Source organism: Glycine soja, chromosome 10 (assembly GCF_004193775.1).
Source record: "Glycine soja cultivar W05 chromosome 10, ASM419377v2, whole genome shotgun sequence".
NCBI classification, from domain to species: Eukaryota; Viridiplantae; Streptophyta; class Magnoliopsida; order Fabales; family Fabaceae; genus Glycine; species Glycine soja.
In genome coordinates, this window is record NC_041011.1 from 26,694,291 (window position 1) to 26,707,878 (window position 13,588).

The 13,588-nt window shown below is 35.3% G+C and overlaps 1 protein-coding gene and 1 pseudogene across 1 annotated transcript; both read right to left on the reverse strand.

Annotated features, from left to right (window-relative positions):
- Window positions 1-6,082: 6,082 nt before the first annotated feature.
- LOC114371574 lies at window positions 6,083-6,891 on the reverse strand. The gene is made up of 3 exons (XM_028328972.1): window positions 6,629-6,891; window positions 6,403-6,498; window positions 6,083-6,229 (listed from the first exon to the last, which is right to left on the reverse strand). The coding sequence occupies exons 1-3, from the start codon at window positions 6,842-6,844 to the stop codon at window positions 6,083-6,085; spliced, it is 459 nt and encodes a 152-aa protein (XP_028184773.1). The 5' UTR covers window positions 6,845-6,891.
- A 2,432-nt stretch (window positions 6,892-9,323) lies between these two features.
- On the reverse strand, window positions 9,324-13,317 carry LOC114371575 (annotated as a pseudogene).
- Between the last annotated feature and the right edge of the window lie 271 nt (window positions 13,318-13,588).

Sequence of the window (13,588 nt, forward strand, 5' to 3'; positions counted from 1 at the left end):
TTGAATAAAACATATATTTTTCACAACACTTGCAATATGTTTGATGGCACCAAGCAAAAACATATTTATTTTTAGAAGAAAAACACATTTCAAGTATAATTACACAAAAGACCCATGACTCTGATGACAATTGATAGTTACATAGAAGTATTTCTAACACTTGCAGTGGAAAAATAGGATCTATTTTGCATTCAAAATATACAACAGTAATAAATAGGTTATTTAATTTGTGTTGTCATCATTAAAATTACAGGGATGATTCATCTTAGCCTTAAAAACATGATAATTTCTATGCATTTTTTTCCTACATTTTATGTCTCTTGATATCATTATAGTATTTCTAAAACAAATTTTTAATAGCGATTACCCAATTTACTACTGGATTATATCTAGATAAAGATTAAATAATAATGAGGAGTGTGATACGATAACAATACACTCTTAATAACACTTTTTTAAGTGTATGAATTTTTTGCAGCCATGCTACCCTTGCAGCGCAGTGATTTTGACCATTGGATTTAAATCTAATCGTTATTAAAAAAAAATATATTTGTATGTTTAGTTGTGGGAGCTAGCTGCAGGGATGTGTGCTCTGCTGTAGAGAATCTAAGTCAATTTTTATAACACACTCTCTCTTTCATTAATTAAAAGTCATATGTGAATTTCACTCATTTATAAATAAGTCCCACTAAATAAAAATAAAAAGAAACCTACATATTTGGTAGGATCAACATGAATTTTACAGTGTATGGAAAACATGAGTTAATTACTATATAGTAACATTTTTAATTATCCACTAAAAAACATTTATTTAATAATAATCTAAGAACTTAATCTTACAAGTAAATCAACATAAAAATAATAGTATAAACTTAATAACAGTGTGTATGCTTACTTAATAACATGAACAACTTGATGCAGTTTTAGCCAATTTAAGAATAGATCTAACAAATTCATCACAAACAACATCAATTGCATATATATTTCAGTTCATTTAATTTATTTAAATTCAAAAACACCTTGAAGCATAGAATTACCATTTCTAACTTTCACCAATAAAAAAGGAAAACAGGAAACTAAACTGGGGAAATGTTTCCATAAAAGCTCACATCCTTATCTTCAACATTGAACCTACCCTCCAATCTGCATCATTTGTATATCTTTTCTACTTCTCTTGTGACTCTTCCTCATCTAGAAAATCGGCAAACAACTTCAACCTCTCTTCCTCCCTAGTAGCATGGAAAAGACTCCCTTCAGGAATTTTTTATCTCTTCAACAACATAGGTTTCACTTTCCTTATCATATGCTAGATACTTGAAGGGCTTGCCAACCTTAACCTTTTTGAGGCAAGAAATTGGTGGAGGAAAACATTTTCCAGGAGTAAATTCATTGTTCTTGTTGTCTTTCATTTCCTTCTTCCCAACCTTTATCTCAAGGTAGCTCTCATAGTCCATCCTTATAATCTCAAGCTCCTTCCCAAGTTTTCTCTCATCATTGTCCTTTCTTATTTCAAGCTTTTCCTTTTTTTCCCCAAGGTAATTTCCCATGGTTCAAAGGCATATCTATATTGGAAGCAATAGACAATGAGAATTGCAAAGATGGAGATGATGGGGGGCTAATTAAGGTTGACAAAGAGGCATTGCTTCCAAGAGAAACCTCCTCAAGCTTTTGGAATGGTTTCATTATTGGTTTGGTGATAGCCATTGAGTTTGAGTCTGCTTGAGGGCTTAAGAGATCCTTAAGGCCAGAGGCACTGCTAGAAGCCATTGCAAGGAGTTTCAAGGAGAAAAGTTCAACCAGGAGAAGTGAGGTCATAAGAAAAATAAATTTAAATGCATAGGAAGTAACGCTTGAATTCTGAAGCTAAGTAAAGCCTCTTGAAAACGCATCCATAAACTTCCAAAAGTGACAAGTAAGATTGAGAAAGTATTGGCTTCTTTTGAACAACCAAATAATGTGCTGAGTTGTCCAAGTTATAGAAAATTGTGAAAGATTTTTTTTATGTTGATTGCAAATAATTTCTAAAGTTTGCATGTCACTTCCCGTTGGTTATGTATCTAAACTAAGATTTTAAGTTTTGATTACCGTCACGGTACGGTAAGTTAGAAAACCTTTTTCTTTTAAAAAAATATGATTGGTATGATCACAACTGCGATTGTGTTGTGGTGAGCCAAAATACCTTCACATTATGGTTGTAGAACACTATTTAAAACCATGATCTAAACCTTATTTTTTCAACTGAGTCCTCTTACTTTTTCTTTGTAATTTACATAGTAGAGAGGATATTTGGTGTGGGAAATAGGTGTTAAAAATGAATATTTGTTCTGATCCATTAAATTAACCGTATTGTATTATTTCATATTTATTATGTAGGCTTGAGAAAAGAAGTAAGAAGTTAAAATTTATGGGTAAAATGAAAAAAAAAATCGATGAATAGACAAATTTCTTGTGTCCTTTATCATTAATTATTGACCGAGAGCTGAGTAAAACAAAAGGTGAGGCTGGAATTTAGCCGCATCTATATAGTTTTCTTTATAAAAAAACTGCATTTAAGAATCAAATTGTATTTATTTTTCCTTTATTTTTACATGTATATTTACTTTTGTATTTAAACTTTATCTCATACCCTTTAAATTTCAGCAAGAGATCTAGCTCAGTTTGAGCAAGGCAGTTTTTGTTAACTGTCTGGTATTTCTCACAATTATTTTGGTGTAGATTTGGTATGACGATGAAAAAATGCGATATATGGAGCATAATGAGGTTTTATAAAGTAAGGCGAATGTGAAAGACATATTTCAGGCTCGACAATAGCTACAATCAAGTTATAATATTGGATAAACTACTTTGACATTTTGTTGCAAATAGTTAAAGTTCTTGATGGAACATGGATATCTTTAATCTATCTATTAGATTTAGAGTACTCAAAATAGATTTGACCTATTTTTAATATCTTCGTTCATGAGTGCTCTCCTCCGTCAGCTGGATCGCGGTGGCGAAGATCCCTCTTCCAAGGCCCATCACATCGGTCTATCCTCGTAAAACCCTAACCGCACTCTCCCTCCTCTCTTCCCCAATGGAGGTCGAAGTCAAGATGCGTCTCGCCAACGCCAACGCCCACCGCTATGTCACCACTCTACTCTCGCCATTTCACGTAATCATCCACCGCTAGCAGAACCTCTTCTTCAATGGCACCGCCTCAGAGCTCTCCGTGCGCCGCATTGTCCTCTGCCTCCGCTTCTACAGCTATGACGAGCGCTGCGTCGCTTCGCTGAAGGCGCAAGCGGTGCTAGTGGACGGTGTGAGCCGCGTGGAGGAGGACCCATGCTGTCTTTCGCTAGAGAGAGAGAGAGAAAGTGAGAAAAGCGAGAGAAAGAGAGAAAAGCGAGGATAAGAGAAAGAAATAAAGGGTTTGTGTTGCCCAATAAGATAAGAGAGAGAGAAAAAAAAATGAGAAAAATATAACCATTCAAAGACGGTTGGGTAAACCCGTCTTTGTATAGAGTTTAACTACGACGGTCTTTTTAATAATCGTCCTTAAACTTACAACTTAATTACGATATTGCCATTCCATTCTCTTCAAAGATGGGTTCTACCAACAGATGTTATTGGCACGTCGTAGTAAAGAGGTTTTGTAGTAGTGACAACTAAACTAACTAACAATTAACACTGAAATGCTAAACATGGTTGAGATCAATGGTATGCTAACATCCACAACATGCACTTCCAATTCAAAATGTGTCAAGAACTACTGATTTAAATCTCAATTCTATGGTTCCCTCAAGAAGAGACCATAAAAGGATGCAAATACTAAGATTCTTACAAAATCAAAAAACATGGCAATCCTTTTTTAACAAAATCCTAAAATGCTAAAACCTCTCAATTTCAAGTGTTTCTCTTATTCACCAAAGTGCATGAGTGTTACAATCTCTCAATCACACACAATGAAAACCTCACTTTTGTTTTGCTTTTCTTCTCAAATGCAACATATATGTAATGCACACGATCATGTAAGCTTGTATTCTGGCCCGGCTTTGAAAAAGCTTTGGTTTTTCTTGATAAGTAAATAACACCAAGAGACAAAGAGAGCAATCATGGTTCACACCTCTTTTTCTCACAAAAATGGAAGAGATCCCAAATCAAACAAATTTTCCAGCCATGATCAATGAAATGCCTTACTATTCAGTGCAAGTATCAAACTTTTATTTGCCTTTTTTCCTTGATCTTCCTTTTCTTTTTCTTTTTTTTAACAGAAAATTGAACTATACACGATGTGATAACTTTATTCTTAAAATCCCATTATGTATTATTCCTTTTCATATCCTTAATTTGTGAAAAGTAAATTATTTTTCTTTTAGACCTTGGTTTTCGAGAAAGAAATTCATGGAAATTAAATTGTTTTTCTTTTGCATCAAATCATGTCCTCATCATTATGGAAAACAAATGATAATATTTGCGACAAGAACTTTATAGTGTAATATTTTGATTCTTAACATAATATATAAAAATTAAACTCATTTAATTAACAATAAGAATAAGGATTTTTTTTAATAAAAAATAGGAAAAAAATAATAATCCAAATACTTTATTTTTGGCAATTATAGGCAAATGATGGGTGAAGAATTTTCTGGATTGGGTATTAAAGAGTTAGGTAATCAGGAAAATATACTGGAGATGAGTTTAAAGGATGTTCACATGAAAAAGGTATCATTGTTCAAAGTCAAAGGAACCAAAGCTAGCTAGCTGATCATCCATTAAAATTTAAAATGTCAATGATCCCTTTCATTGTACATGCATGACTCTTACACATTTACTTATTTTTATTGTCTACGTGCAGGATCAAATTGTGATTGATGAGCTCAAAGAACTACACCAAAAGGTTTCAGGAATTTGGTTTTGTTCCTTTCAAATGATTCATAGGTACGTATTCCAACAAATTTCTGACAACTAATTTCAGAGTGCCTATTGTAGGGAAGCCTCTTTCATCAAGAAAATTTAGAACTTAATAGAAAGATAAACTTCATCCGCAAGGAAAATGAAAAACTTCAAAAGGTATACAAAAGACATTCTGTATATTTTAGAATATGCATAGTGAAAAATCCTAGACATAGACAAGCAAAGCAAAGGGAGAGGCAGCTGGAAGCTAAGAATGTGATATGCTGAGTCGGCAAGAAACTAAATAATAAGAGAAAGGCAAGTTCTGTTACAGAGAAACTAAACGAGATTATAAATGAGAATGAAATGAATATGTATATATACACTCTAATACTCTAATATGGATAGTGCAGAAGACCAGCCAGCCATGGACTATGGCAACTGGAAATGCAAACTTGTATCTTCAATTGTTTGAGACATTACATACGACAAGTAAAAGAAATATAAATGTGTGTGTAAGTGTGCATGTTCAATTTGTGACCTAAACATTTGGAGACATATATGAGGAACTAAGGAACATAGCAAAACAAAATGCACAACCAGTTCAAAAGCTTTGAATACATTATACACTACTAGAAAAATTGCTTTTTATGACACGTGATTTACGACGGTTATTTGAGGAACCGCTTTAGAAAGTGGCGCGGTGGCATTTTTGTAATTATTGTGTAACAATTTGCATTTTACGACGCACTTTTTAAGGCGGTTATTGAAAGTCGCCTTAGAATGTTATGTTTTATAAAATTTATGCCGGTTTTTAGAAAAAAAAACCGTTGTAATTCTAAAAATAAAAAAGGCAAAACTGCTTGCTCCTTCGTTTGAACCTCGCGGCTGTACCTTTCTGCTAGCTTTCGAGATTGCTTTGAACCCTAGACCTTTCTGCTTGCTCCTTCGTTTGAACCCTCGCTTTCTACTTGCTCCTTCGTTTGAACCCTCGCGTGTTTGTTCACCTTGCTCCTTTCTTTGACATTGACCTCAACTCTTTGACATTGAAGCCCTACCCCTTCTTCCATTGAAGCTCCTTTCTTTGACATTGACCTCACCTCTTCGACTTCATCGCTCCAACTTCTCGGCTCGAAGTTTCGTGAAGACAGAGATTGGTTAGTCAGTTACTAACTTTGTTAGGGTAAGCTTATTTTAACCTTGTTTTAGGTTAACTGGTTCGTGTACTGTTGAAGAAAGGTCGCGGGTTCCATGTAATTTCTTTTAATGGTGATGTTTGGTAATTGTCGTTGCAGGGAAGACACGCGCATGTCATCGATGACTTGTTGATGAAGAAGCTGATGCATTTTTGAGTGGGCTGCAAACGGGTCAGTGGCTATTTCTTATTGAAGCTCTGGTTGATGTTTGTATGGTGTTTTATTAGTAAACTATATTTTGTCATTAGCTAAATTCTCAGCAAGTCCATCTAAGATATAAAAGTTTTTTTTAATGGATAGATTATAAACCAAAGCTAAAATTACTGTCCCATACCTGAGCTGCCACTTCAGAATCAATGGGATTCTTTCCTAGCCCAATCCAGATTACTACAACAAAAGCAACCACGATGATGAAAACTAGCAAAGTAACCTGGAAAATCACGAGTCATTATACACAAAGGAAATACATTGTAAAGCAAATTATTAGACAATTGAAAAAATCAAGGTGAAAATGATAGTGTAAAAATCAAAACTACATAAGAAACATTCGTTCCCCATACCAAAATCACAATCTTTTTCCGATTTCCAACACGAGCAAACCGAAAAGGAAAGCACTTTCTATGGCTATCTATGCTTGCTAAATTTGATTCATTTGAAGTGTTCTCCAGCAAAGGGTTGTCACAAAAACTTCCTTCATAGTCATCATCATCATATGCCTGATGGCAAAGGTCAACCCTGCAAAAGGAAACCCAAGTGCAATATAGAAACCAGTTCATATTTAGCAGTACAAGTGTCTAAAATTTGATGATATAGACAAACATCTGCAAAGCACAGGTACTTTCTCAATATTCATTCAATAAAGCACTGTTTTTTTCATGTAAATGTTAGCAGAAGACTTCTAGGGCTCCCCCCCCCCCTCCAAAAAAAAAGCACACACCTTGAACCTTTTCTGCAGAAAATTTTCATGTTCTCTTCTCCAATATTTCACTCATTGCCATACCACCCCAATTTTGTTCTTATCTACCATTAAAGTTACTACCTACATAAGCATGGGTCTTTATTCTTATGGGTATTGGAATAGATACTCTAGTATCTTGCCTAGATCCTATCCATTTGCATCCCTACTAAAGAGGGTCTGCAAGTATAAGTACTTGCTATAAGTAAAACTTTTCTATCAAACATTGCGGGTTCACAAAACAAATTTAAATATCATAACAATAAGCAAGAATACATACCAGAAGGATAAAAGAAGAAGAAATGCTGCAAAAAAAAGTACTTTGGGGAAAGCTGCAAAACATTTTTCAGCAGTTCAGACATTTTAATGTAGGATAAATATATATCAGAGGTGTCTAGTCAGTAAAGAATGAAGGCTGACCCATAAATATGAACCACAAGAGTGCGACCAACAGGTCCATCCCTTCCAGGAAGCAACAATTGTCAATGCCAAATAAATGACATAACCTGAAATTTTAAATTAAGTGGTTCAGATGGAATAAAGTGAAAATGCAGGGAGGGGGGAGGGTATGAATTATCGACAACTCATTTTATTCATCAATGCATTATATATATATATATATATTCAAATTCTCATTGTATATAGCACTGCTGATAGCCTGACATTTCAGAACTAGAAACTGGAAAGTGTCACATGGATGCAGATATTTATTTCCTGTTTTTTCTTTTTTTTATAAGCATTTCCTGTTTCAGTTGAATCATACTTCTGCGCTTTCAGTAACACTTCTAAGTGGGCATTTGTTTCAAGTTATATAAATTTATTCCCAGGAATGAGTTGGGAATGTATGATTCCCATGTTTGGTACAAGTTATAAGAAATTATTCCCAGGCATGATATATTCCCAGGACTGAAAATTACACATGATTTGTTCTCTTTCTTTTCCCATGTAAAAGGGTGGGAATGGAAGTTATTTTCTTCCCACTTTCACTTTATTCTTTTTATTTTAATTTTATTTTAATTTTTTATTTTTTAATTGAAATAAATTTTAAAATATTCCTAGAAATATTAAGTAGTTACCAAACATGTTGATGGGAATAATATTCCCAGGAAATAAATTTAATCCATGAAACAAACGCCACCTAAAGGTGTAAAGGAAAGCCATAGTCAAGTATCAAACATATCTGCTATCACCCCTCAAAATTTATGCAAGTGCTATAAGATATGATAAAACTAAGATGGATGCCTGGTAGAGTAACCCTACAAATATAGTCATCTCAGACAAGGTATTCATCCAAAACAAAAACACGATGGAATAAAGAGAACAAAAAATTAGGAAACTCATGTCAAACTGCCAAAGTATAAAGCTACTCTCAGGTAAAACAAACTTAAAAATTGGTGGTACTAATTAATGTGAAGACAATTAAAAAGTTATAAATTTTCAGATGAAATGGTGTAGTCGTGAACCAAATCTATCTAATAAGCACAATCATTTTTATATTATAACAAGTAATATTGTAGCCTTCTTCCATTGAACTGGACGAAGTCGACTTCATCGCTCCAAGTTCCCGGGTTGAAGTTTCATGAAGAAAGAGATTTGCTAGTGACTTACAAACTTTGTTAGGTTAAGGTTATTTGAAGCTTGTTTTTGGTTAAGGGGTTCGTGTACTGTTATTATCTAAGTTTGCGGGTTCCATATAATTTCTGTTAATGGTGATGTTTGCTAATCGTGGTTGTAGGGAAGAAGCGCGCATGTCAGTGATGAGTTGTTGGTGAAGAAGCTAATCCGTTTTTGTTGCAAACGGGTCAGTGGGTTTTTTTTATTGAAGCTCTGGTTCATGTTCATATGATGTTTTATTAATTTTATATTTTGTTCATATGTTAAAGTTTGTTCATATACAACTGAATGTTAGCTTGACATGGTAATTGTTATGATGATAATAAAGTTGCTGGTCTTTAATCCCTTCCAGAAGTTAGTGTAGAACCCTTATTTTAGTGAAATTTAAATTAAAAAAACTAATGTTGGTCAAAAAACTAATAATACTAAGAACTAATATTTGTCAATTAAAAAAAAGGACTCCTGTTCTTGGTCTGTCTGTTTAAAAAAAGGACTCCTGTTCTTGGTATTGCTGAACTATATATAAATTATAACTAATAACAACCAAGATCATTTTATTTTATTCCACACAGTTACTAACTTTCTGCTTGTACTCCATGGCCTGTGCTTCAGCAAGCAAATTTAGCTCTGAAATATGAGCTTTGATTTGTCGAATCTGTCAGACAGCCAACAAAAAAGATGAATCTTTATCTGTTACGAGAAACTTCATTGACAGCAGAAATCTGCAGTTCAGCAAAGATTGTTGAAGCCTGAGTTTCCCATTGTTCAATATATTTTGTTCCCTTAAGTACTTCATCACCTAGCTTCTTTTCCCTCAGTTTAGTTTCTCCAAGCTCTTGACGAAGGTACCCCATTTCAGACTCCAACTTCTGATTCACTTCAGACAGGCATATGAGCTCTTCATTTTGATGATCCTTGTCTGAGGACAATTTCAAAATTTGATTAGCCTGTTCTTCAAGCATCACCCTAGCTTCATCACATTTAATCTTCAGATCTTCCACCATTCTTTGCAATTCTGTTTTCTCAGTATGTAAAACATGAAACATCTCAGCTGCTTCCAAAAGCTCATTTTCCTTTAGATGCAACATCTCCCTTTCATCCCTAATCTGACAGCTCAATTGACCATTGATAGATTCAACTAAATGTAGTTCAACATTTGACTTTACGAATGACTCTTTAAGATGTGAATTTTCCATTTCTGCATTTCTAATTTGCACATCATTACTCTTAATCTCTCATCAAGGTCATTATTTGCTGAACAATGTTTATCAAGATCTTCACCTAGCTCTTTAAGTTCCATGAGTTTTTCAAAGATAATATTCTCGTAAATCAGGGAAAGATTAGATTGAGCTATTGCCTCATGGATCATGACGCATATTTCTTCTTCCAAGTTACTTTTCTCTTCACCCAGATCTAGAAATCTTCTTGTCAAGGACTTCTTCTCTTCCAATATCTTGCAACTATCCTCCTGTAAATTGTTGTGACTCTTTTCCAAGTCTGACAACTGCTTTCGTAGATTGTCTGTCTCAATTGTCATTACTTCCATTCTCTCTTCTCCTTTTGCTTATTGTCAACTCCAACTCCTGATTCTTCTGCAATATCTTTTGGACCTCTGTTTGCAATGCCAAGAACTGCTTAGACTGGATATTGAACTCCTCATCAAGGGTGTCTCTTTGTGTAACAAGATTTTTCACCTTTAGTTTCAACTGCTCTAGGAATGTAATCAGAATTGAATTCTCAATGGCCATTTGTTGGCTTCCATTGAAAATTGTGTCAAAAGATTTCTGCCTCTCCTGAAGTTTTCCATATATGTGGTTCAGGAGCATTTGGCCTTCTTCAAGCATATCCTCACCGAAATGCCCACTGTTATTGTCAAGAGTCTTCAACACCTGAATCAAGCCAATCCTTAGTATTTTAATTTTCTCAGACAGAGAATTCACATCAACCTGCTTTTGAACATTTTCAGTCTCCAATTTAGATATCATTTTGTCAAACATTTTGGAAGCCTCCAAAAGTCTCTGACACTCAACTAGAAGGGAGAGGTTCTTTTTCTCCAAATCATCAATACATTTCTGCAAGATGAAAATTTCAAGTTGAGCATGTATAGCTCTGTCCAGTTCCTCCTCATATTCCTTTTTCTTGCAATTTGCATCTTCTTGTAGAATAAGAATTTGTAATTCCTTCTCAGCCAATTCATCTTCATTCAATTTCAAAACTCTGGAATTCTCTTCCCTCTCAGAATATAGGGAAACTAGTAGCTCTTCTACCTTTTGAAGTGCAGACTCCCTTTCTCCTTTTACTTCCAAATGCTTCAATTCCAATTCACTGTGCAGTTTCTCAAGATCTTTCAGTGTTTGATGAGTTATGTTCAACTGTGAAACTAAGGTTTCTTTCTCTTGACAGATACTGGACTTCTCATGGTCAAGTGATCGGTATGTGTCTTCTAATACCTTGGACTTCACCCTTAACCCTTCAAGTTCAGCATTCACATCAAATAGTGAATTTTCCAATAGGTTGCTCTTTTATGAGAGCTTCTCCAACTTTTCAGTTGTGGATTGTAACTGAGAAAACAAGGTGGCCTTCTCAGCAGCAAGATTTGATTTCTCCACTAGTAGAGATTGGCATGTTTCTTCCAACACATTTACCTTTCCTCTGACGCTATCCAGCTCAGCATTCAAGTCTGAAAGGGAATTCTGTAAAACAGTATTTTTCTCCAGAAGTTTCTCCATGTTTTCCAATTTTACCAAAAGAGCTTCTTTCTCTCCTTTGTCAGCCTCACATGTTTCCTTCAGCTTTAAGTTCTCATCTTGCAATTTTTTCACAGATGATCCAAAGCATTGTGGGTCTAAGTCAGTTGACCGGACTTCCTCTATCATGGCTTCATGTTTTTTATTCACATCATTAAGCTCCTCTTTAAGACAGTAAATTTCTTGTTGAAGAGCATTTCTTTCATCAATTTGAAGCTCCACCTCCTGTTCAACTTTCTCTATTGTCTCCCTCAAATTCAAAATCTCATCCTGCAAATTTTTTATAGACAAAGATGAAGAAATTTTGACCTCATTTAGAATTTTGTTTTCCTCACTCACCCTGTGTACTTCATCCTCTAAAGCCTGCTTACGAGATTCCACATTCCCCAGTATTTCCACTTTACTGTTAAGTTTCAGAAGCAAGAGATCTAAGCTCTTCCTGAGACTGAGAATGCAACTGCTGAAGAGTTTGGAAAGCATTTTCAGCCTCAATGAATCGCAGTCTCTCCTCTTGTATGCAACCCCAAAATCTACCCAATTCCTGCTGCTTCTCATTAAGTTCTTCACTTTGAGACCCCACTTTTTGTGCCAAAGATTGTAATTCTGACTGCAGAGTGTGATTTGATGTCGCCAAGAGAAGACATTTCTGTTCTGAACTCTGTAACTTTTCAACCCCATCAACTATCTTGAAATTTAGCCTATGCACCTCCTCTTCAGCACAATAGAGCTTATACTCCAAACTGGAAATTATCTCCATGCATTGCTGATAGTGGAGAGCAGCATCTTCCTTTTCTTCATTAAGTTTAGTAACTTGTAATTCCAAAGCTTCGATTTCTTTTTCTGCTATATCGGCATGCTCCTTAATCCTTCTTGCATTCTCCTCAGCTTCTTTTATTCTCTCCTCCAGTTTTGATATTGTCTCCAAGCACTGGTTATATTGAACAAGGGTAGCTTCCTTTTCAGCTTCTACTCTAGCAAGTTCCTGCTTTAGGGACTCAGTCTCAGTTTCAGCTTTAGTAGCTCGTTCATTAAGTTCTCCTGCTTCCTTTTGCAAAGAAGAAATATTTTTCTCCAAATTAGATATTTTCTCCAAGCATTCCTGGTACTGAAGAAGACTAGCTTCACTTTCAGCCTGTAATTTGATTTAGGCTTCCTTCAAGGCTTGAACTTCAGCTTCAGCTTTACTTGCTCGCTCATCGAGTTTTCGAGAATTCTCTTGTGCAGTAGACACTTCTAACTCAAGATTAGACATTTTCTCCAAACTCTGCTGATACTGAAGCAAGCCAGCTTCCTTTTCATCTTCTAATTTGGCAATGGCTTTCTTCAAGGCCAAAATTCCTGTCTCCGCTTTTGTCACGCGTTCAGACTCAGACAAAGTGTTGTTGCTTCCACTGTTTTGCTCATTACTCTCCTCCTACGTCTCAAAAAAATTGAGCCCCCTTCTAGCAAACTTTGGAAGATTTTCTTGTTCTCCAGAGATGTAGAGATCATTGAGCTGTTTCAAACCGGTTTTGTTCAAAGGAGAATCGGGTTCAGCAGTATAACCACCATTTCTTTTGATAGCATGGAAATGAGCAGAAGCATCCTTTTGTGGTTCATCTGGATCAAGAAATGCACGTGAAGGGTGTCGCATTTCTGGAGTATGTGGCTCAGTCTCTGTAGGAGAAACGATAGGTAAATCATCTGTCAGCATCATAGGAACTTGATTAGGAAATGCTTCAGCCATGGTCTTATGGGCGTGGCGGATCACTCCAGTTGCATGATCATATCTCTCAGCCAATGCCCGATATGCCCAGTAAAACTCTTCAACCATTTTCATAAGCTCTGGGCGTTTTTTATAATACATTTCTGCTCTCTTGGCAAAGGAATCTGCATCTTCTTCAATAAGCTTAATCATTTGCTTCACCTTGGCATCCATATCTGTGCAAGAGGGAATATCCTTGTGATAAGTTCAAACGTTTTTAAAACACAGACAGTACCAAATGGATGATAACAGAAAAATTAAATATTGTCACATCTCTCTGAGAGAATAAGCAAATAAACGATATAATTGAGAATAAAGGAAGTAGACTTGGCTCAGCAGACTAGCACATACAGAGCATGTAACATGTCCCTGGAGGAAAGAACTAATATGTTGTGAAACAAAATAAATCACATCTCTCCATGCTTCAACATCTATAGCTAGAAAAAGAAAAATATTTTGG